General features: G+C 43.8%; 1 protein-coding gene across 1 annotated transcript in view; it reads left to right on the top strand.

Annotated features, from left to right (window-relative positions):
* The window catches only part of SLC38A6 (solute carrier family 38 member 6), a 106,584-nt gene that overhangs the window by 4,420 nt on the left and 85,182 nt on the right, over nt 1-16,982 (top strand). The window contains exons 2-3 of the mRNA XM_077464378.1: nt 7,254-7,384; nt 11,380-11,453. Of these exons, the coding sequence (XP_077320504.1) occupies nt 7,254-7,384; nt 11,380-11,453 (205 nt within the window). The remainder of the gene's footprint in view (nt 1-7,253; nt 7,385-11,379; nt 11,454-16,982) is intronic.

The raw sequence follows: 16,982 nt of genomic DNA, 5'->3' as shown, positions 1-16,982 counted from the left end.
GCGCAGGCGCACTGAGCGCGGCATTTCCAACGACGGAGCTGCCGCGCGTGTCGGCTCCCGTGCGCATGCGCGGGAGTGACGTCATCGCGACTTCGCCGAATGACAGCGGCGGAGCTGCGAGACCCCACCGAGAAGATGGATGCGCCGGACTACAGGGGACAGCGGTAACATCGCTGGCTCCTGTGTCAGGTAAGTGACACATAATGGACTACTATGCGATGCATAGTAGTCCATTATGCTTTGCCTTTGCAGGGAATGAAAGAGGAAGTAAACTCATCAGGGCCAAATGAGGTTTCGCCTAGGGCAGTGATGGCGAACCTTGGCACCCCAGATGTTTTGGAACTACATTTCCCATGATGCTCATGTACTCTGCAGTGTAGTTGAACATCATGGGAAATGTAGTGCCAAAACATCTGGGGTGCCAAGGTTCGCCATCACTGGCCTAGGGTGTCAAAAATCCTTTCACCAGTCTTGTTCCTACTGCATGTGTGCATAGCACTCTGCTCTTTGAATGGGCCGCAGTCTTCTTCTAGGACCAGTGAAGTGTCCCAGAAGGCTGCGGGGGGGGGGGGGGGTGTTGGAGCGGCTCAGTTTGTCACAACAAGTACCAGTTACCCGCTTCCCCCAAAAAGTGCCAAATTCTGGCAGCAGAGGGGGAGGGGCAGACAAGTGGAGTGTCCTGTTTTGGGTGGAGCTCCACTTTAAATCCAGTAATGAGAAGCTCAGGAGCAGACTATTCTCTTCCTTAGCCTCCCCATACACATTCAATCTTTCTTGCAGAGGTTACTCAGCATAGGTGTTGGAGGAGGGAGCATTTTGAAGATTAGTTGGGTGTAGTCTAGAATTACATTTTTAAGTGAAATATGCAAGCTGCCATCGTAGACCTGAAAATACTAGTTACCTGGCTATCATGTTGATCCAATGCTGGAAACACTGAGGCATTGATCTGGAACAGGTTTGCATATCATCACTGCACTTTCTGCATGCTTGTTCCAGGCTAGTGGCTTAAAGAACAGAGACAGGCAGGCAATCAGCATTTTCAGGAGGCGATCAATGGCATCCTTTGCGTTTTTCTTGTTACGGGTGTCCTTTAAAAACATGTAGGTCATAGAGTAGACTCCGGCTCAGTCACCTTTCAAAGCACACAACCGACATTTTTAAAAAGAGGAAGTGGCCGTTCCATTGAAAGGACAGAAATAGGCCAAGTGTCAGCAATATTATGCAGTGCAGATGTTTGCTCCCATTCAGCAGAATTAATATTTGTGCCTTTTCCAAATATTACATATCTGCTTGATGTAAATTTTTATTTTTGGTTTTGCCATGGCGATTGTTCTTATTCTGGGATGCTAGCAAGGTGATAGAAGAATTATGTAATAAGTGACATTACATTTCACAACATATTACCCTTGTGTGCAGAATTCGGTGTTCTGGATATGAATGGGAGAATAGACCTTTTTTTAGCCCAGTGAAGCTGAATTCTTATCACTTCCCACAGCTGTTCTTTTTTTACAACCTGTGAATCACATGACCGCAACTTTGCAAGCTCTGCAGGGTTTGTATGTCAGGAAATGGGTACATCATCTTTTCTGAAATACTCTAGGAGTAAATAATGAGTTTGGCAATTGTGTATATAGTTTTTTATTTTTATTTATTTTTTTGGCTGTGGTTGTGGCGTCTCTCGCAGCTCCGACGAATGACAGCGGAGAAGCCGCGATGACGTCACTCCCGCGCATGCGCACGGGAGTCGCGTCTCGGAGCTCCGACGCTGCCATTCGCCGGAGCCGCGATGACGTCACTCCCGCGCATGCGCACGGGAGTAGACAAATTTGGCAAATCCATTCTTGGACTTGCCGCATTTAGTGCGCCTGCGCGCCGCTGACTACGGCGCATGCGCCGTAGACAGCGGTGCCCATTTTCGGGCAAATATCTCCTAAACCATATAGGTTTAGGAGATATTACTTGGACCTACAGGTAAGCCTTAATCTAGGCTTACCTGTAGGTCAAAGTTGTTTGGAAGGGTTTACTTCCATTTTAAGTTGTTAATACTCAGAACAGTGACTGCATCTGATCAAATGCAGCCGCTGTTAAGCCACGATGTTTCTGCTTGGTACTTTTTGAATTTAAGATTGAAGGATGACCAGCAGGAGGGTGCCAACATAGCCCCCCTTGGTTAAGATTTTGGCCCGTTGATCAGGAACTGGCTGATATTTTGTGCATTGCATGGTCCGCTTCAGATTGCAACTTGAGATATAAATTTCTCACTGCTGCTCAGAACTAACTGTTCTTGATCCCCTATTTTTACAGCCTTTTGGCAACAATAACTCATACTGACTTATTAATAATTTAATTGGTAATGATGTAGAATAAAGCTTGTCATGCACTTTTCAGTCTGATCATAGAATCTCTTATAGGTCTAAGCATCATTTGGAGGCCTATCTCAACCATCCATTCCATTCTAATCAAATCAGGCAGGTAGATGGACTGATTTACTGAATATTTTGAGAATGTTCACAATAAAATGTTCAATCATGTGAAAAATAATCCCCGTTTAATTCTGTTATCTGCTCATGATTGTATAATGGAAGTGTGAATGTTCAGTTTGTGTGAACGTTCTCAAATCCTTCAATAAGTCATGCCTAGTAAGTCTACTGAAACCTTTTGAAGATGCTTTGGTTAATCATCCTCTGTTTCTTGCGAATTCCCTTAGCTTGACATTGTGGTGCTAACTTTCTGCATGATAAGATAACAGTCCATGTGTGGTGTGGTGTGTTTTTTTTTTTTTTCCCCATGATATGCTGGAGCATCACAGATTACTTTAACCACTTGGTGTCCGCGTTATAGCCAAATGATGGCTACAGCACGGACCTGAATTTCCGGGAGGCCGTCATATGGCGGCCTCACTTTTGCATGCTCTCGTCCGCGTGCTGTGATCACCAAGTCACTGAGACTCGGGTGATCACAGATCCGAGTAAGGGGGCCCGTCCTGGCCCCTTACCATGTGATCAGCTGTCATCCAATGACAGCTGATCATGTGTGTAAACAAAAGCTCAGTAATCGTTTTTTTTTTTTTTTTCTCCTTGAGCTGAAAAAAAAGACGATCACCGGCTTATGTATAAGGTACATCGGCCCCGAAGAGGAAGGAGGCACATCTGCCAGTGCCACCTATCAATGCCAATCGGTGCCACTTCTCAGTGCCCACCAATGCTGCCTTATTGGTGCCCATCAGTGCAGTCTCATAAGCGTACATCAATAAAGGAGAAAAATTATCTGTTTGCAAAATTTTATAACAAAATATAATTTTTTTTTTTAACTTCACTCTTTTTAAATTTGTTTAACAAAAAATAAAAACCGCAGAGGTGCTCAAATTCCACCAAAGGAAAGCTTTATTTGTGGGGAAAAAAATATAAAAACTTAATTTGGTTACAGAATTTGTATGACCGTGCAATTGTCATTCAAAATGCGACAGAGCTAAAAGCTGAAAATTTGGTCTGGACGGGGGGGGGGGGGGTTTAAGCGCCCAGTAAGCAAGTGGTTAAAGCTGAACTCTAAACAGACATACGGATTGTGGTTATGTAATAATTAAACCCAATGTATCTTTTAATTCAACTACCGTATTTATCGGCGTATAACACGCACTTTTTCCCCCCTTTAAAATCAGGGGAAAATCGTGGGTGCGTGTTATACGCCAATCCCCTGCCGTTGTGAGCCTCTGGGCGGCTTTCAGCCGCCTTCAGCCATTCTCGGAGGCCAAAAGGTGCCAAGAATGGCCGAAAACCGCTGAGATACACAGGACATCCGACTCTATATCTCAGCAGCGCCATTGTTTAAAGGTAAGGCTGCATTGATGGACATTTAAGTGTAAGTGTTTTTTTTTTTTTTCTTTAAACTTCCCTCCTAAACGTATGTTTGTGTGTTATACACTGGCGCGTGTTATACGCCGATTAAATACGATAATTTTCTAAAATTTGACTTGGTATCAGTCTCCTGTTGGAATCCCCTGTATAGTAGAATTTAGACTGCTGTGGGTACATTGACACCAGGACAGTCCGTGTTGGTGTGGTTAACATGTGTTTATATTAAAGTGGTTGTAAAGGCAGAAGATTTACATTTATTTATTTATTTTTTATTTTTATTTTTTTAGCTTTTTAATGCCCCCCTCTCTCCCTTAAGCCTCATACACACGATCTGACTTTGTACAAACTTTCCTGTGGATTTTTGTACAAAGGGTGTTGGCCCTGAACTTGTCTTGCATACACACAGCAGGACTTTTTCAGCCAACTTTCACCAAATCATGTGGCTTTTCTGCTCTTTACCACCACCTTTGGTCAACTTCTGTATTGTTGTCTGATCTTTTGCATTGGTTCTGAGCATGCCTGTTTGTACTTTGTAAAAAAGTCCTATGGTTTTCTGTACACACGATCAGACTTTGCTCCATCGAACTTTTGTTGCCAGAAAGTTTGTCGGTTCGCACAGCCAACAAAAGTCAGATGAAAACCAAAAAAGTTTGTCCGATGGAGCGTACACACGGTCAGATGTTGCTCCAAAACAGCTAATTTGCACGTTTTGTTGTCAAAAAGTCTGATCGTGTGTGTGGGCCTTTATACTTAGCTGAGGCCAATGTTGATCCAGCGATGTGCACGAAATCAACGTCGCTGCACTCTCTCTCCTCAATGACTCAGACACAGCAGTGGGAGCCATTGGCTCCTGCTGCTACCAATCACAGCTAGTGAGGAGGAAGCAGGGGGCAGGGCCAAGCCGCATTGTATGTGTCAATGGATACACAGAGTGCTGCTCTGGAGTGAGCCTGCATACGTGCCCCGTAGCAAGTGGCTTGCTTTAGAGGTGCTCAGTGCGGGGGGGGGCGGGGGACCTGCGACGAGAAGGATTGGGGCTGCTTTGTGCAAAACCTTTACACTGAGCAGGTAAGTATGACCTGTTTGTTAAAAAAAAAAAAAAAAAAAAAAGTACCTTTTACAAACACTTTGAAGTGGTTTTAATGGCTCAAGGTTTTTTACCTTCATGCATTCTATGCATGAAGGTAAAAAAAAAAAACCTATGTGCAGCACCCCCCAATACTTAAGCTCCCTCGAGAATCCAGCAATGTGCACAAGAGCTGATCATTCCTCATTGGCTGAGAAATCAATGGGAGCCATTGGCTCCTGCTACTGTGAATCGCAGCCAGTGAGCCAAGGAGAAGGGGGGGGGGCTGAGCTGCAGCTCTATGCGTCCATAAAGACACACAGAGCGAAGCTTTGGAGCAAGCACCAGTGCCCCCAGAGCAAGTGACTTTTTCTATTGGGGGCACTGGCTGAAGAGGGGGAGCCGGTGGGGGACCCAAAAGGCAGAAGATCAAGGCTGTTCTGTGAAAAACCATCACAGAGCAGGTGAGTATAACTCAGTTTTTTTTTTTCAGTTAAAAAAAAAAAAAAACTTTAGTTTAAGTTCACATTAGCGGGGGTTTGAAATTGTGAGTTTGCCTGAACTCGCACAATTTCAACCTGGCTAAGCAGTCCGACTTTGGGAGACGATTTGACAGACCTCTGTGTGGGTTCCTGCACAGATATCTATACAAATCGACCTCCCGAAGTTACCAAAAGTAGTACAGGAACAATTTTTGTTAATCGGTGCATCACCATTGCCAGCAATAGTCGCCGATTTTGCATGCAATTTGAAAAATCGCATGCCGAATCACTTCAATGTGAACCTGGGCTCATTGTCACTTTTAAAGCAGGAATTCATTTATGTTGGCTGCCAGATACACTGCAGTGGTTCTAAAAATCATACCTGATGCATTTTTGGTAACAAAGTGCCGAAGTGTGACGCAATGCAGATGTGTTGGGATGCTATGAAAACTCATAATGTTACCCCAGTGCAGTGGTGTGAATGGCCTGTGGTGACATAGGGCTTAGAGAAAAGATCTACAGCATAGAATTCTACACCTCAGTGTAAAATTACAATAGTAATTATGTGAGCTTCAGTGCTGGAATGTAAGTGACGCAAGTCGATGGAGAGGTGAGTATAAATGCACTTCTATTGCAGGGACCCTTTTTTTTTTGTTTTTGTTTTTTGTATTAATTTTAAAGAAAATCTTACAAGAGAAATGTACAGTGTATAAGGGTGCACTCAGCATGAGGACCAAGCAGACAGTATCTCTAGAGAGGCAAGGGTCCAATGATATATATCCAACACTGAGGGCTGCACTCGAAGAGAAATATAGCTTTCATTATTAAAGTACAACTGAAGGCTCCTGTATGACAGTCTACAATTAATACGTTTAGTTACTATGTAATTTACAAACCTCTTAAAGTAAACAAAAACCTTCCTTTTACCTTCCGTGACTGAGCCAAATCATTCATTTGTGTCTCACATGTTCCCTCTGCCAGACACTGCAGCCCACAGTGGGAGGGGTTCAGCAGCAGAGGCATTGCTGTCAATCTAGAAAACAGTAGGCGGGACTAAGTGTGGCCCTGCCCCCTGCAACATTTTTTTTCATCCCACTGTAGTGTAAGCAGGCACACCCTACATGAGAGTGGCAACTCTGCTCCAAATTCAAGGGCAGTGCAGCATTGTTACCACACCATCAGAGGAAGCTGCATTAGGTGGGCTTCACTAACGGACTCAACAGGTATTTGTGGGACTTTGCAGCAAGACTAAGAAGAAAGTGCAGATGCATTTAAAAAGAAGTGCTACCGTAGATTTTGCTGAAATTTATTTTAATTTTTTTTGGGCTTTTTTACTAAGTGAATGATCTGGAACAAATATAGAGATAACATATTCTGACACTCATTTGCTGCATGCATGCCCCGGGTCAGGGGTTCAGAAAAATTGAAGCAAGAAAAGTCAGGCAATTTGCATTTTTTCAAATTGAGGTCAGCAATGACCGGCATTTCTTTCTCTCTTGACGAATCTATTTTAAGTCCATACTCTTAGCTGTAACCTGTTTTCCTGTACAAGTGCCCGTTCACACCAGCACAGCTTCAAAGTTGACATCCCAGTGCAACTTTATTGTGGCTTGCATACGACTTCTCTAATGGAAGTCAATGCAAGTCGTGATTAAGTCACCTCAAGGTAGTGCAGGATCCTTTTTCTAAGTTGGAGCGACTCGAGTCACACCGATTAGAACGGTTCCATTGCTGTTCATGGGATGGGACTTGTCAAGCGACTGTGTCAAGTCACGGCAGTATGAACCCAGGGCTAAAGCTCAAAAAACTGATTTCCAAACAGATTTGACATGTTTTATTACTATCTTGCAGCAAGCACACGGAAGGACGTCCTCCGGAGCCTCGTTTGGCTTTTCTGTCTTCAACTTGATGAACGCCATCATGGGAAGTGGAATCCTGGGGTTATCTTTCGCTATGGCCAGCACAGGAATTGTTGGCTTCAGGTATTTAATACAAGAGTTAATGTAAATCTTTGTAGCTTGTTTAATGAGGGACAGAGAAATGTCAGAATGGAGTAACCTGTGGTTGTCAGTCAGACTTCCTCTCCAACTGATCGAACAATAAATAAAATTTGAGTCTCCACTTATTTTCCAGTTTTTAGAAAAAGCCCTGCTATATTTAGACATTCCTAAAGAACTCCAGAAATGACCTTGCTAGTTAAAATGTGCTAGTTTACAAGTCCAGGAAAAAAAAAAAAAGAGCATTTTTTTTTTTCTTGCATATGATTGGATGATTGAAATCGGCAGAGCTTTACCACATTTTACTAAGCTCTGGGGAAAATTTTCAAATTTAACAGTCTATTTGCCTTTAGTAAATCAACCCCTAAACCTTCTATGAATGGACAGGGGCTGGTTGGGCAGGCACACAGCAGCTGCAGCTCCTGTCAGAGCACTTTAGCATTAGTTGTACTCCCAGCGCTGACTGTTCTGAGTATTTTACCAGCTGCAAGAGCCAAGTTTTATGCCGCGTACACACGAGCGGATTTTCCGTCAGAAAAACTTAGATGGTTTTTCCGATGGAATTCCACTCAAGCTTAGCTTGCAATATACACATGGTCACACAAAAGCTGAACTTTCGACTGTCAAAAACGCGGTGACGTACAACACTACGACGAGCCGAGAGAATGAAGTTCAATGCTTCTGAGCATACGTTGAATTGTTAGCGAACATGTGTTGGAATTTTGCACGGCGGAATTTCCGATTGGAACTTTTTCCGACCGAAAAATTGAGAGCATGCTCTCAATATTTTGCTGGCTGGAATTCGGCCAGCAAAAGTCCAATGGCGCATACACACGGTTGCATTTTCTGACCAAAAGCTTTTGTTGGCCGAATTTCCGAATATGTGTGTACGCGGAATTAGGATACAGTAGTCAGCAGGTGGGATTCCTTTATCCACCCCATTTAGCATGTATGGGAAATAGAAAGATTTCTTGTTTAGGGCTAAAGAAGAGAAATCTAAGGCCGGCCAAACACGGTTCGAATCTCGGGCGGTTCACCAGGAATCGGTCAAGATTCAAACCGTTAATGGACAGGCCAAACATACCAAGTTGATCAACTTTGGTACAACCAGCCTGCCAGATTCTTGTAGTTATCACTAGCGTGTTTGCAGGAAAGAAATTTGCGAGCTGTCTACCAATTTTCGGATCGTTAGTACGGTGCTTTCGACAGCCGATTTTTTCGCTTTTTTGTCAGACAAAAGCTGGATGTGCAGACTATAAATTTTTTGTCGGATGTGAACTCGACGTCTGATTTTCATTTAATTTGTACGAAAATCATAAGGGCAAGACTACGCATGCTCAAACGAAAGAATACATACAAAATTATTCAACACATTACGTCTTTTCTGAGGTTGTATTCTTTCGTGCAAAAATGTTTGTATTGTGATAACCACTTCACTTTCAACATGAGACTAGCATGGCACAAAAAAACAGATGTTCGGACGTCCAAAAATCTAAGCCTGTGTATGAGGCTAAAGGCAGGCCATACATTATACAATTATTTGTTTTCCTTTAGATTTACCTTCAACTATGTAGTGCATGTAATGAAAAGTCCCGCACTCCGCTTGAGTGCTTTCGTCATATACCGCTTAATCCCAGTCTGAATATAGATATCCGATACTCCAAACCGTTGACAACCCCCCTTTGCATTCAGGGCGGAACAGACTGTCCAGTGAGCAGGGAGATCTGTTGGAGGAATTCCCCCCCCCCCCCTTCCCTCTCAAGCTAATCTACATACACATCCCATAATACCCAAGGCAGGCAGACACAATAGAACAATGGAATACAGCCACACCCCAAATGACCCAGCAATGAGTCCCCAATGGTATGAGACAATATACAAGATAATATAATGTACACAGCATTCCAGTGTGGTTGTACAGTGAGTCCAATTAGTACAGATCAGCTGGGGTTCTCGGTCACCCTTTGCCCCTAATAGACACAGGGTGAATTAGACATGGGAGGTGCATGGGGAGCTGAAACAAGGGTTTCTCAACATCCCCAAGGGATTCTGGGTTCCACGGGCCGCCCGCCCGAAATTGCTCCCATCAGTGCAAAGTCCTGCCTAATTGCATACAAATGCCCAGCCCAATGTCATTTAAAAAATAAATAAATTCAAGAAGCCGTGTTGAAAATTGTCTGCCGAAACAGTGACTTCATCTTATCAGATGTAGTGCCTGTTTGAATACAATAACTGGCAGCAGAGATTCCTCATTATATAGGAAGGATGAACAAGAGAAATCTATGCACATATGGCTAGCTTTGAGTATTGATACAGTATTTTTTTAGACTAAGCAGTGTTGGGGTTGAGCTCTGGGCAAATAACTAAATACACAGATAAAATATGTAAAAGGACCCGTTTTACCTGCTGCTCCTGAAATTTACACTACACAGCCATACAGCATTGCTAGTGGATGACACCACCTTTTCTGTTAAGCTTATAAACTGTACAGTGGTGACATCTCTCCATCCACAGCCTGCTGACTGTAAGGGTCAACCTTGCAGCATCCCTGATTTGACTCCAAGTCCTTCCTTTCCCTCTCCCAGTCTATGTACTGCTCTGCTACTATGTGAGTAGATTGCAAAAGGTTGATATCAAGTCAAATTCAGGTTTTGCGCTAGATGCATTCAAAAATGAATACAATAATGTATGAATGAATAAAGAATTTAATCTGTGTGTTTTATATCTGCCTGACGTTAAGGTTTGAAATGTCATAACACTTTAAGGTTTAAAGGAGAAGTACAGTCAAAGCTTGTCTGGGTGAACTTCTGTGGATCACGGGAGTGCAGTTTGTTCTACACTCCTGTAACCCATTTTCAGCTGACAGCTGGCTGAAGCCCGTTGTTTGCTGATGTCGCAGAGATGGTCCAGGCTCAAGAAAGATTGAGACCACATGGACTGGCCCCGGATGAGCCGCTGAGAGCCTGAGCCAGCTGCTCCCATCTCCTCCACAGCACAGTGCCCCTGTGGGAGGGGGCGGCGTGCAGAGAGCCAGTGACTGACAGTCATCGGCTCTCTGCTCAGGGAGCTCTGAGAACCGAGCGACCGATGGTGTTTGAGTGCTCGGTTCTTAGCCTTAGAGCCGGCAGGGGACCGATTATGCATCCACCTAGGTAAGTGGGATTTAAAAAAAAAAAAAATATGCTTCTCTTTTAAGAAGTGTCTTACTGAGATTAATTTTTTTATTTATTTTTTGCTTACTGGCACACTTGCTTTTACATGATTGCGAAGTAAGTTACTTTAACTTGGCTATGTTTCTACAGTTCATTTAGCAAAGCTTTTTGGATGTGCGGCTTTGAAAGGTAATAAAAGAGGAAGCTAGTCAGCATTTTATGCTAGCTGACTTCATGCTTCACAACACTTTCCATCCACCTCTGGATAATGCCTGTTTTTAAACCCTGTATGTTTAGTGCCCAGTAGTAATGCTGCACACTGCAGCTGTGAAATCCCCAACTGATGTATTTTATTTTTTTCCCCCATGCACATCGGCTTTTACAGGCATTTAGAGGCAGGGACGTTTAGAAGCAGAAATCTGAACGCACCAAAATTGTTTGGACAAAAAAAACTGGCTGGTGCGCGTGAACGCGTCTAAACACTTAACGCTAGGCGTATTTAGTGACCATTAATTTTTAAGAGCTAAAATAAAGTAATATTCTGACCAGTTAAATGCATGCTCAAATGCTTCATGTGCCTGGATGCACCTGAGTTGGGGGTCCTGGATGTTATACTTCACCAAATCTACTTCCAAAACCTGGTAGTCTCACACCTAATATTTAGATGCCCTTGGGTTGATTTTACTAAAACCGGAGAGCGCAAAATCTGGTGTAGCTCTGTATAGAAACCAATCAGCTCCTCTTAATTGAATAAGCTGTAGTTGAAAGCTGAAATATCTTCCTGTTTCAAGATGGCTGCTTAACTGTATCTTCTTTATTCTTTACTAGTATTCTGCTGTTGATGGTGGCACTGCTGGCTGCATACTCCATTCACTTGTTGCTCCGTTTATGCATTCAGACTGGTAAGTGTTGTTGTTGTTTTGTTTTTTATTTTATTTTTTTATCCACTTGCTTACTGGGCACTTAAGCACCCTTCCTGCCCAGACCAATTTTCAGCTTTCGGTGCTCTCACACTTTGAATGACAATTACTCAGTCATGCAACACTGTACCCAAATGAATTTTTTGTCCTTTTTTTCCCCACAAATAGAGCTTTCTTTTAGTGGTATTTGATCACCTCTGGGGTTTTTTATTTTTTGCGCTATAAATGAAAAAAGACCGAAAATTTTGAAAAAAACGCATATTTATTTGTTTCTGTGACAAAATTATGCAAATTATTAATTTTTCTTCATAAATTTTGGCCACAATTTATACTGCTACATATCTTTGGTAAAAATAACCCAAATTAGTGGATATTATTTGGTCTTTGTGAAAGTTAGAGAGTCTACAAGCTGTGGTGCGAATCATACAAAATTGATCACATCTGATGTACTGGTGGACTATCTCACTTCAGGAAAGTACAAATACCCCCCAAATGACCCCTTTTTGGAAAGTAGACATCCCAAGGTATTTAGTAAGATGCATGGTGAGCTTTTTGATGTTGTCATTTTTTTCCCACAATTCTTTGCAAAATTAAGATTTTTCATTTTTAAATTTTTTTTCCACAAAATTGTCATTGTAATAGGTTTTTTTCTCTCACATGGCATGCGTATACCACAAATGACACCCCCAAAAAAATTCTGCTACTCCTCCTGAGTATTACAATACCACATGTGTGGGACTTTTTCACAGCCTGGCCACATAGAGAGGCCCAACATGCAGGGAGCACCATCAGGTGTTCTAGGAGCATAAATTACACATCTAACTTGTTGACTACCTATTACACTTTTGAAGGCCCTGGAGAAGCAGGACAATGACACGTGACAATGATGACACTTATACGTGGCACTGATGGCACGTGGCACTGATGACAGATGGCACTTATACGTGGCACTGATGACAGATGGCACTTATACGTGGCACTGATGACAGATGGCACCTATACGTGGCACTGATGACAGATGGCACCTATACGTGGCACTGATGACAGATGGCACCTATACGTGGCACTGATGACACGTGACACTGACAGATGGCACTAATATGTGGCACTGATGACAGATGGCACTATGTGGCACTATGTGGCACTGATGGCACTATGTGGCCCTGATCACAGGTGGCACTGATCACAGGTGGCACTGATCACAGGTGGCACTGATCACAGGTGGCACTGATCACAGGTGGCACTGGGTGGATGGCACTTTTTTTTTTTTACTCCTTTTTTTTTTTTTCTTCCCACTTACAGCCGCTGCAGCCGTTCATCTCTCCCCTCTCACACGCTGTCTGTGTGAGGAGGGAGAGCGGCGCTGAGAGATGATCTCATATCTTTACATATGAGATCATCTCACATTGGACACGCCGATCGCACTATAAACGGCCGCTGTGATTGGCCGTTTACAGCGATCTGTGTTTGCCTGTCTCCGGGGGACAGGGCAAACACAAAACTTCCCCGATGCGCGGCCGCGGCGGCGCACATTGCGGAAGTAAACACGAGGACGTCCAGGGACGGCCTCCCGGATGAGAGCGCCCGCTCTAAAGCTATCATTCGGCTATAGGGCGGGCGGGAAGCGGTTATATTGTATGCACACCTAATACTAGAAAGTAATTTAAAATGATACTAAAGCATAGCTTTTTTTCTTTTTTTTTCTTAAAATAAAAAAAGAGGTTCGTATTTACCTACTCTGTGCATTGATATTTGGTACAGAGTGGACCCTTGCCTGTGCTTTAGGGGTCCCTTGCTGTCTCTGCCCTCCTCTTTTCCTTGTGAATGTCCCCATAGAAAGACAGCTGCTGGATGGAGGGGGGGAAATATAAAAGGCAGCTCTGTTCCAGGTCGGTCCACTGCATCCCACTCACACACTCAAAACAGGTGCTGGCCCAGTTTGCACACTTGTGCAAATGATAGTCAAAGAAGATCTGGAGGACCAAACTTCCAAGTCTGTAATCCACCTTTTTATTAAAAATTTACAAACATAGCTTGGGTTGTGATTAACCACTTCCCGACCGCCGCACGACGATGTACGTCGACAGAATGGCACGGGCAGGCATAAGGGCTTACATGTACGTCCCTGCCTGCCCGCGGGTCGGGGGCCCGATCGGGCCCCCGCCCGGTGCCTGCGGCGGTCGGTATTCGTTCGGGAGCGATCCCGGACGAGGGGACGGCCATTCATTCATGGCCACCCCCTCGCGATTGCTCCCGACGAATGAAAATGCTCCGTGACGTCACTTCCTCTCCTGTAATGTAAACACAGGAGAGGAAGTGATGTAATCTCTCCTCCGTGTCGGTATTTTTCATTCCGACACCGAGGAGAGAGGATCGGTGAGTTGCACCAACACGACACTACACAGTAGAACATGCCAGGCCCCCCCCCCGATCGCCCCCCCAATTACCCCTGCCCCCCAGTCACAGTGACACCAATGTCATTTTTTTTTTTTTTTTGCATTGGTGTCATTTGTGACTGTAATAACTGTTAGGGCAGTTAGGGTTAGCCCCCCTTTAGTTCTAATGTACCCCCCTAACCCCCCCCCCCCCCAATAAAGGTTTAACCCCGTGATCACCCCCCGTCGCCAGTGTCACTAAGGCTGGGTTCACATTGCAGCGGTTTATGAGAACGAATGTGATTCGCACCGCACTGCAGTGCAAATCACATCCGATCTCTGTGCGATTCGAGTTCAGCCATACAGATAGTATGGCTGAATTCGCATCGCACCCGCCGCAAATTCGCACGGGACCCTTTTTTTGGCCCGCAGCAGAATCGGATCGCATGGGTGTTCACACCATGCGATCCGAGTTTGCAGATCGCACTGCGATATGCGAACTGATCTGGGGGTGTCATTAACATTTCACTGACACTCCCAGCAGTTCGCATAGGGCAGTGTAAACTGCCGCCGGGAGGCATGCGATGCGGGAACCCGCCGCGGATTCGTGGCGTTCCCGCATCGCTCCAGTGTGAACCCAGCCTAATAAGCGATCGTTTTTCTGATCGCTGTATTAGTGTCACAGGTGACGCTTGTTAGGCAGGTAGGTATTTAGGTTCGCCGCAGCTTTTTATAGCGCCAGGGACCCCCATATACTACCGCATAAAGCCCCCTGATTGCCCCCTAGTTAACCCTTTCACCAGTGATCACCATATAACTGTTACAGGTGACGCTGGTTGGTTAGTTATTTTTTTATAGTTTCAGGGCACCCGCCATTTATTACCTAGTCTCACTAGTGTACCCCTAAATTTAGGGGTTTCTACTTTCCAAAATGGGGTCATTTGGGGGGGGGTTTGTGCCATCTTGGCATTTTATGGCCTTCAAAACTGTAACGGCCTTAGAAAGCCTGAAGGCGGTGCTTGGTTTTCGGGGCCCCGTACGCGGCTAGGCTCCCAAAAAGTCCCACATATGTGGTATCCCCGTACTCAGGAGAAGCAGCAGAATTTATTTTGGGGTGTCATTTCACATATGCCCATGGCATGCGTGAGCAATATATCATTTAGTGACAACTTTGTGAAAAAAAAAAAAAAAAGTTTGTAATTTTCCCGCAACTTGTGGCAAAATATAAAATATTCCATGGACTCAAAATGCCTCTCAGCAAATAGCTTGGGGTGTCTACTTTCTAAAATGGGGTCATTTGTGGGGGTTTTGTGCCATCTTGGCATTTTATGGCCTTCAAAACTGTAATAGGTAGTGAGAAGTGAAATCAAAAATTTACGCCCTTAGAAAACCTGAAGGCGGTGCTTGGTTTTCGGGGCCCCGTACGCGGCTAGGCTCCCAAAAAGTCCCATATATGTGGTATCCCCGTACTCAGGAGAAGCAGCAGAATTTATTTTGGGGTGTCATTTCACATATGCCCATAGCATGTGTGAGCAATATATCATTTAGTGACAACTTTGTGTAAAAAAAAAAAAAAAAAATTTTTTTTTTTGTCATTATTCAATCGCTTGAGGCAAAAAAAGAAAATATTCAATGGGCTCAACATGCCACTTATCAATTTCCTTAGGGTGTCTACTTTCCAAAATGGGGTCATTTGGGGGGGTTTTGTACTGCCCTGCCATTTTAGCACCTCAAGAAATTAGATAGGCAGTCGTAAACTAAAAGCTGCGTAAATTCCAGAAAACGTACCTTAGTTTGTAGATGTGACAACTTTTGCGCAAACCAATAAATATACAATTATTGACTTTTTTTTTACCAAAAACATGTGGCTGAATACATTTTGGCCTAAATGTATGACTAAAATTGAGTTTATTGGATTTTTCTAATAACAAAAAGTAGAAAATATCATTTTTTTTTTCAAAATTTTCGGTCTTTTTACGTTTATATCGCAAAAAATAAAAATCGCAGAGGCAATCAAATACCATCAAAAGAAAGCTCTATTTGTGGGAAGAAAAGGACGCAAATTTTGTTTGGGTACAACATTGCATAACCGCGCAATTACCAGTTAAAGCAGCGCAGTGCCAAATTGTAAAAAGACCTCTGGTCATTTACCAGCAAAATGGTCCGGTCTGAAAGTGGTTAAGCGATAAGGTCACCGCAAAACACGTTAATCATTTCTTCCCCACTGTGGTCATTGTTTTTTATGCAGCTTGTGAATTTTCACTAAAGGTGGATCACAACGTTGTAAATGCAACCATTTGGATCTTCTTTGATTATCATACACTGTGGGGTTATTTGTGCGGGTGTGCTCCCAAGCTGAGGTGTGTGCGTCCATAGAGCAGCTCACTCCCTCCTCCCCTCCACCCCCCTCCTTACAGGATTTGAGTTCCAGTAGCAGAATCCAATGGCTCCTGCTGCTGCCTGAGTCCCTAGGAGACCAGGAAGTTCAGCTAAAAGACTTTCACTCGGGTACAGTGCAAAGGGAAGGGAGGGAATTTAAAAAGCTTTTAGACTTTAGAACCCTTTTTAATAACCGGTTTAGTGCATTATCTAGTATTTCACTCCTATACCGAGAGCTTTACCCCAAATGCCATGTGTTGTCCAGCCATGGTTTAAAGCCCTGGTGCCAAACCTGTGGCCCTTTTGATACTTATTGTGTGACCCTTTGTCGAACCCAGCAGTCACTGACCTGTAAAGAGACTGTAATGGTAGTGATCTCTAGCAGTCTCAAGTAGCATATCCTTAGTATCTTACTATCTACTATAATGTGTCTTTCAACCACTCTTGTTTCAGGTTTGAAGTCTCTGACAGACTTTTATCATTTTCTATGTAGAGATGAAATGCTTCAACCTCATACAGGAAACTAGTGGCTGTTGGTTGGAACCATGGCGCCCCAAAGCAAGTGATACCTTGAGTGGCCATAGCTTTGCAAGAGAGCAGAGGCTTGTGGCAACAATACAGGCTGTTCTTATTTCATTTATTTTTTTGCTTAGCGACATGGTCACTTTAACCATTTGGAATTTTCTAAATACCCAAGAAATCACCAAAGCCAAATATGCAAAAATACACGAATTAAAATTAGTCCCGAGACAAAGTG

The sequence above is a fragment of the Lithobates pipiens genome, unplaced genomic scaffold, assembly GCF_037356315.1.
Source record: "Lithobates pipiens isolate NorthernLeopardFrog02 unplaced genomic scaffold, aLitPip1_a1.2 Scaffold_30, whole genome shotgun sequence".
Lineage (NCBI taxonomy): Eukaryota > Metazoa > Chordata > Amphibia > Anura > Ranidae > Lithobates > Lithobates pipiens.
This window is presented reverse-complemented; position numbering and strand designations above follow the sequence as displayed.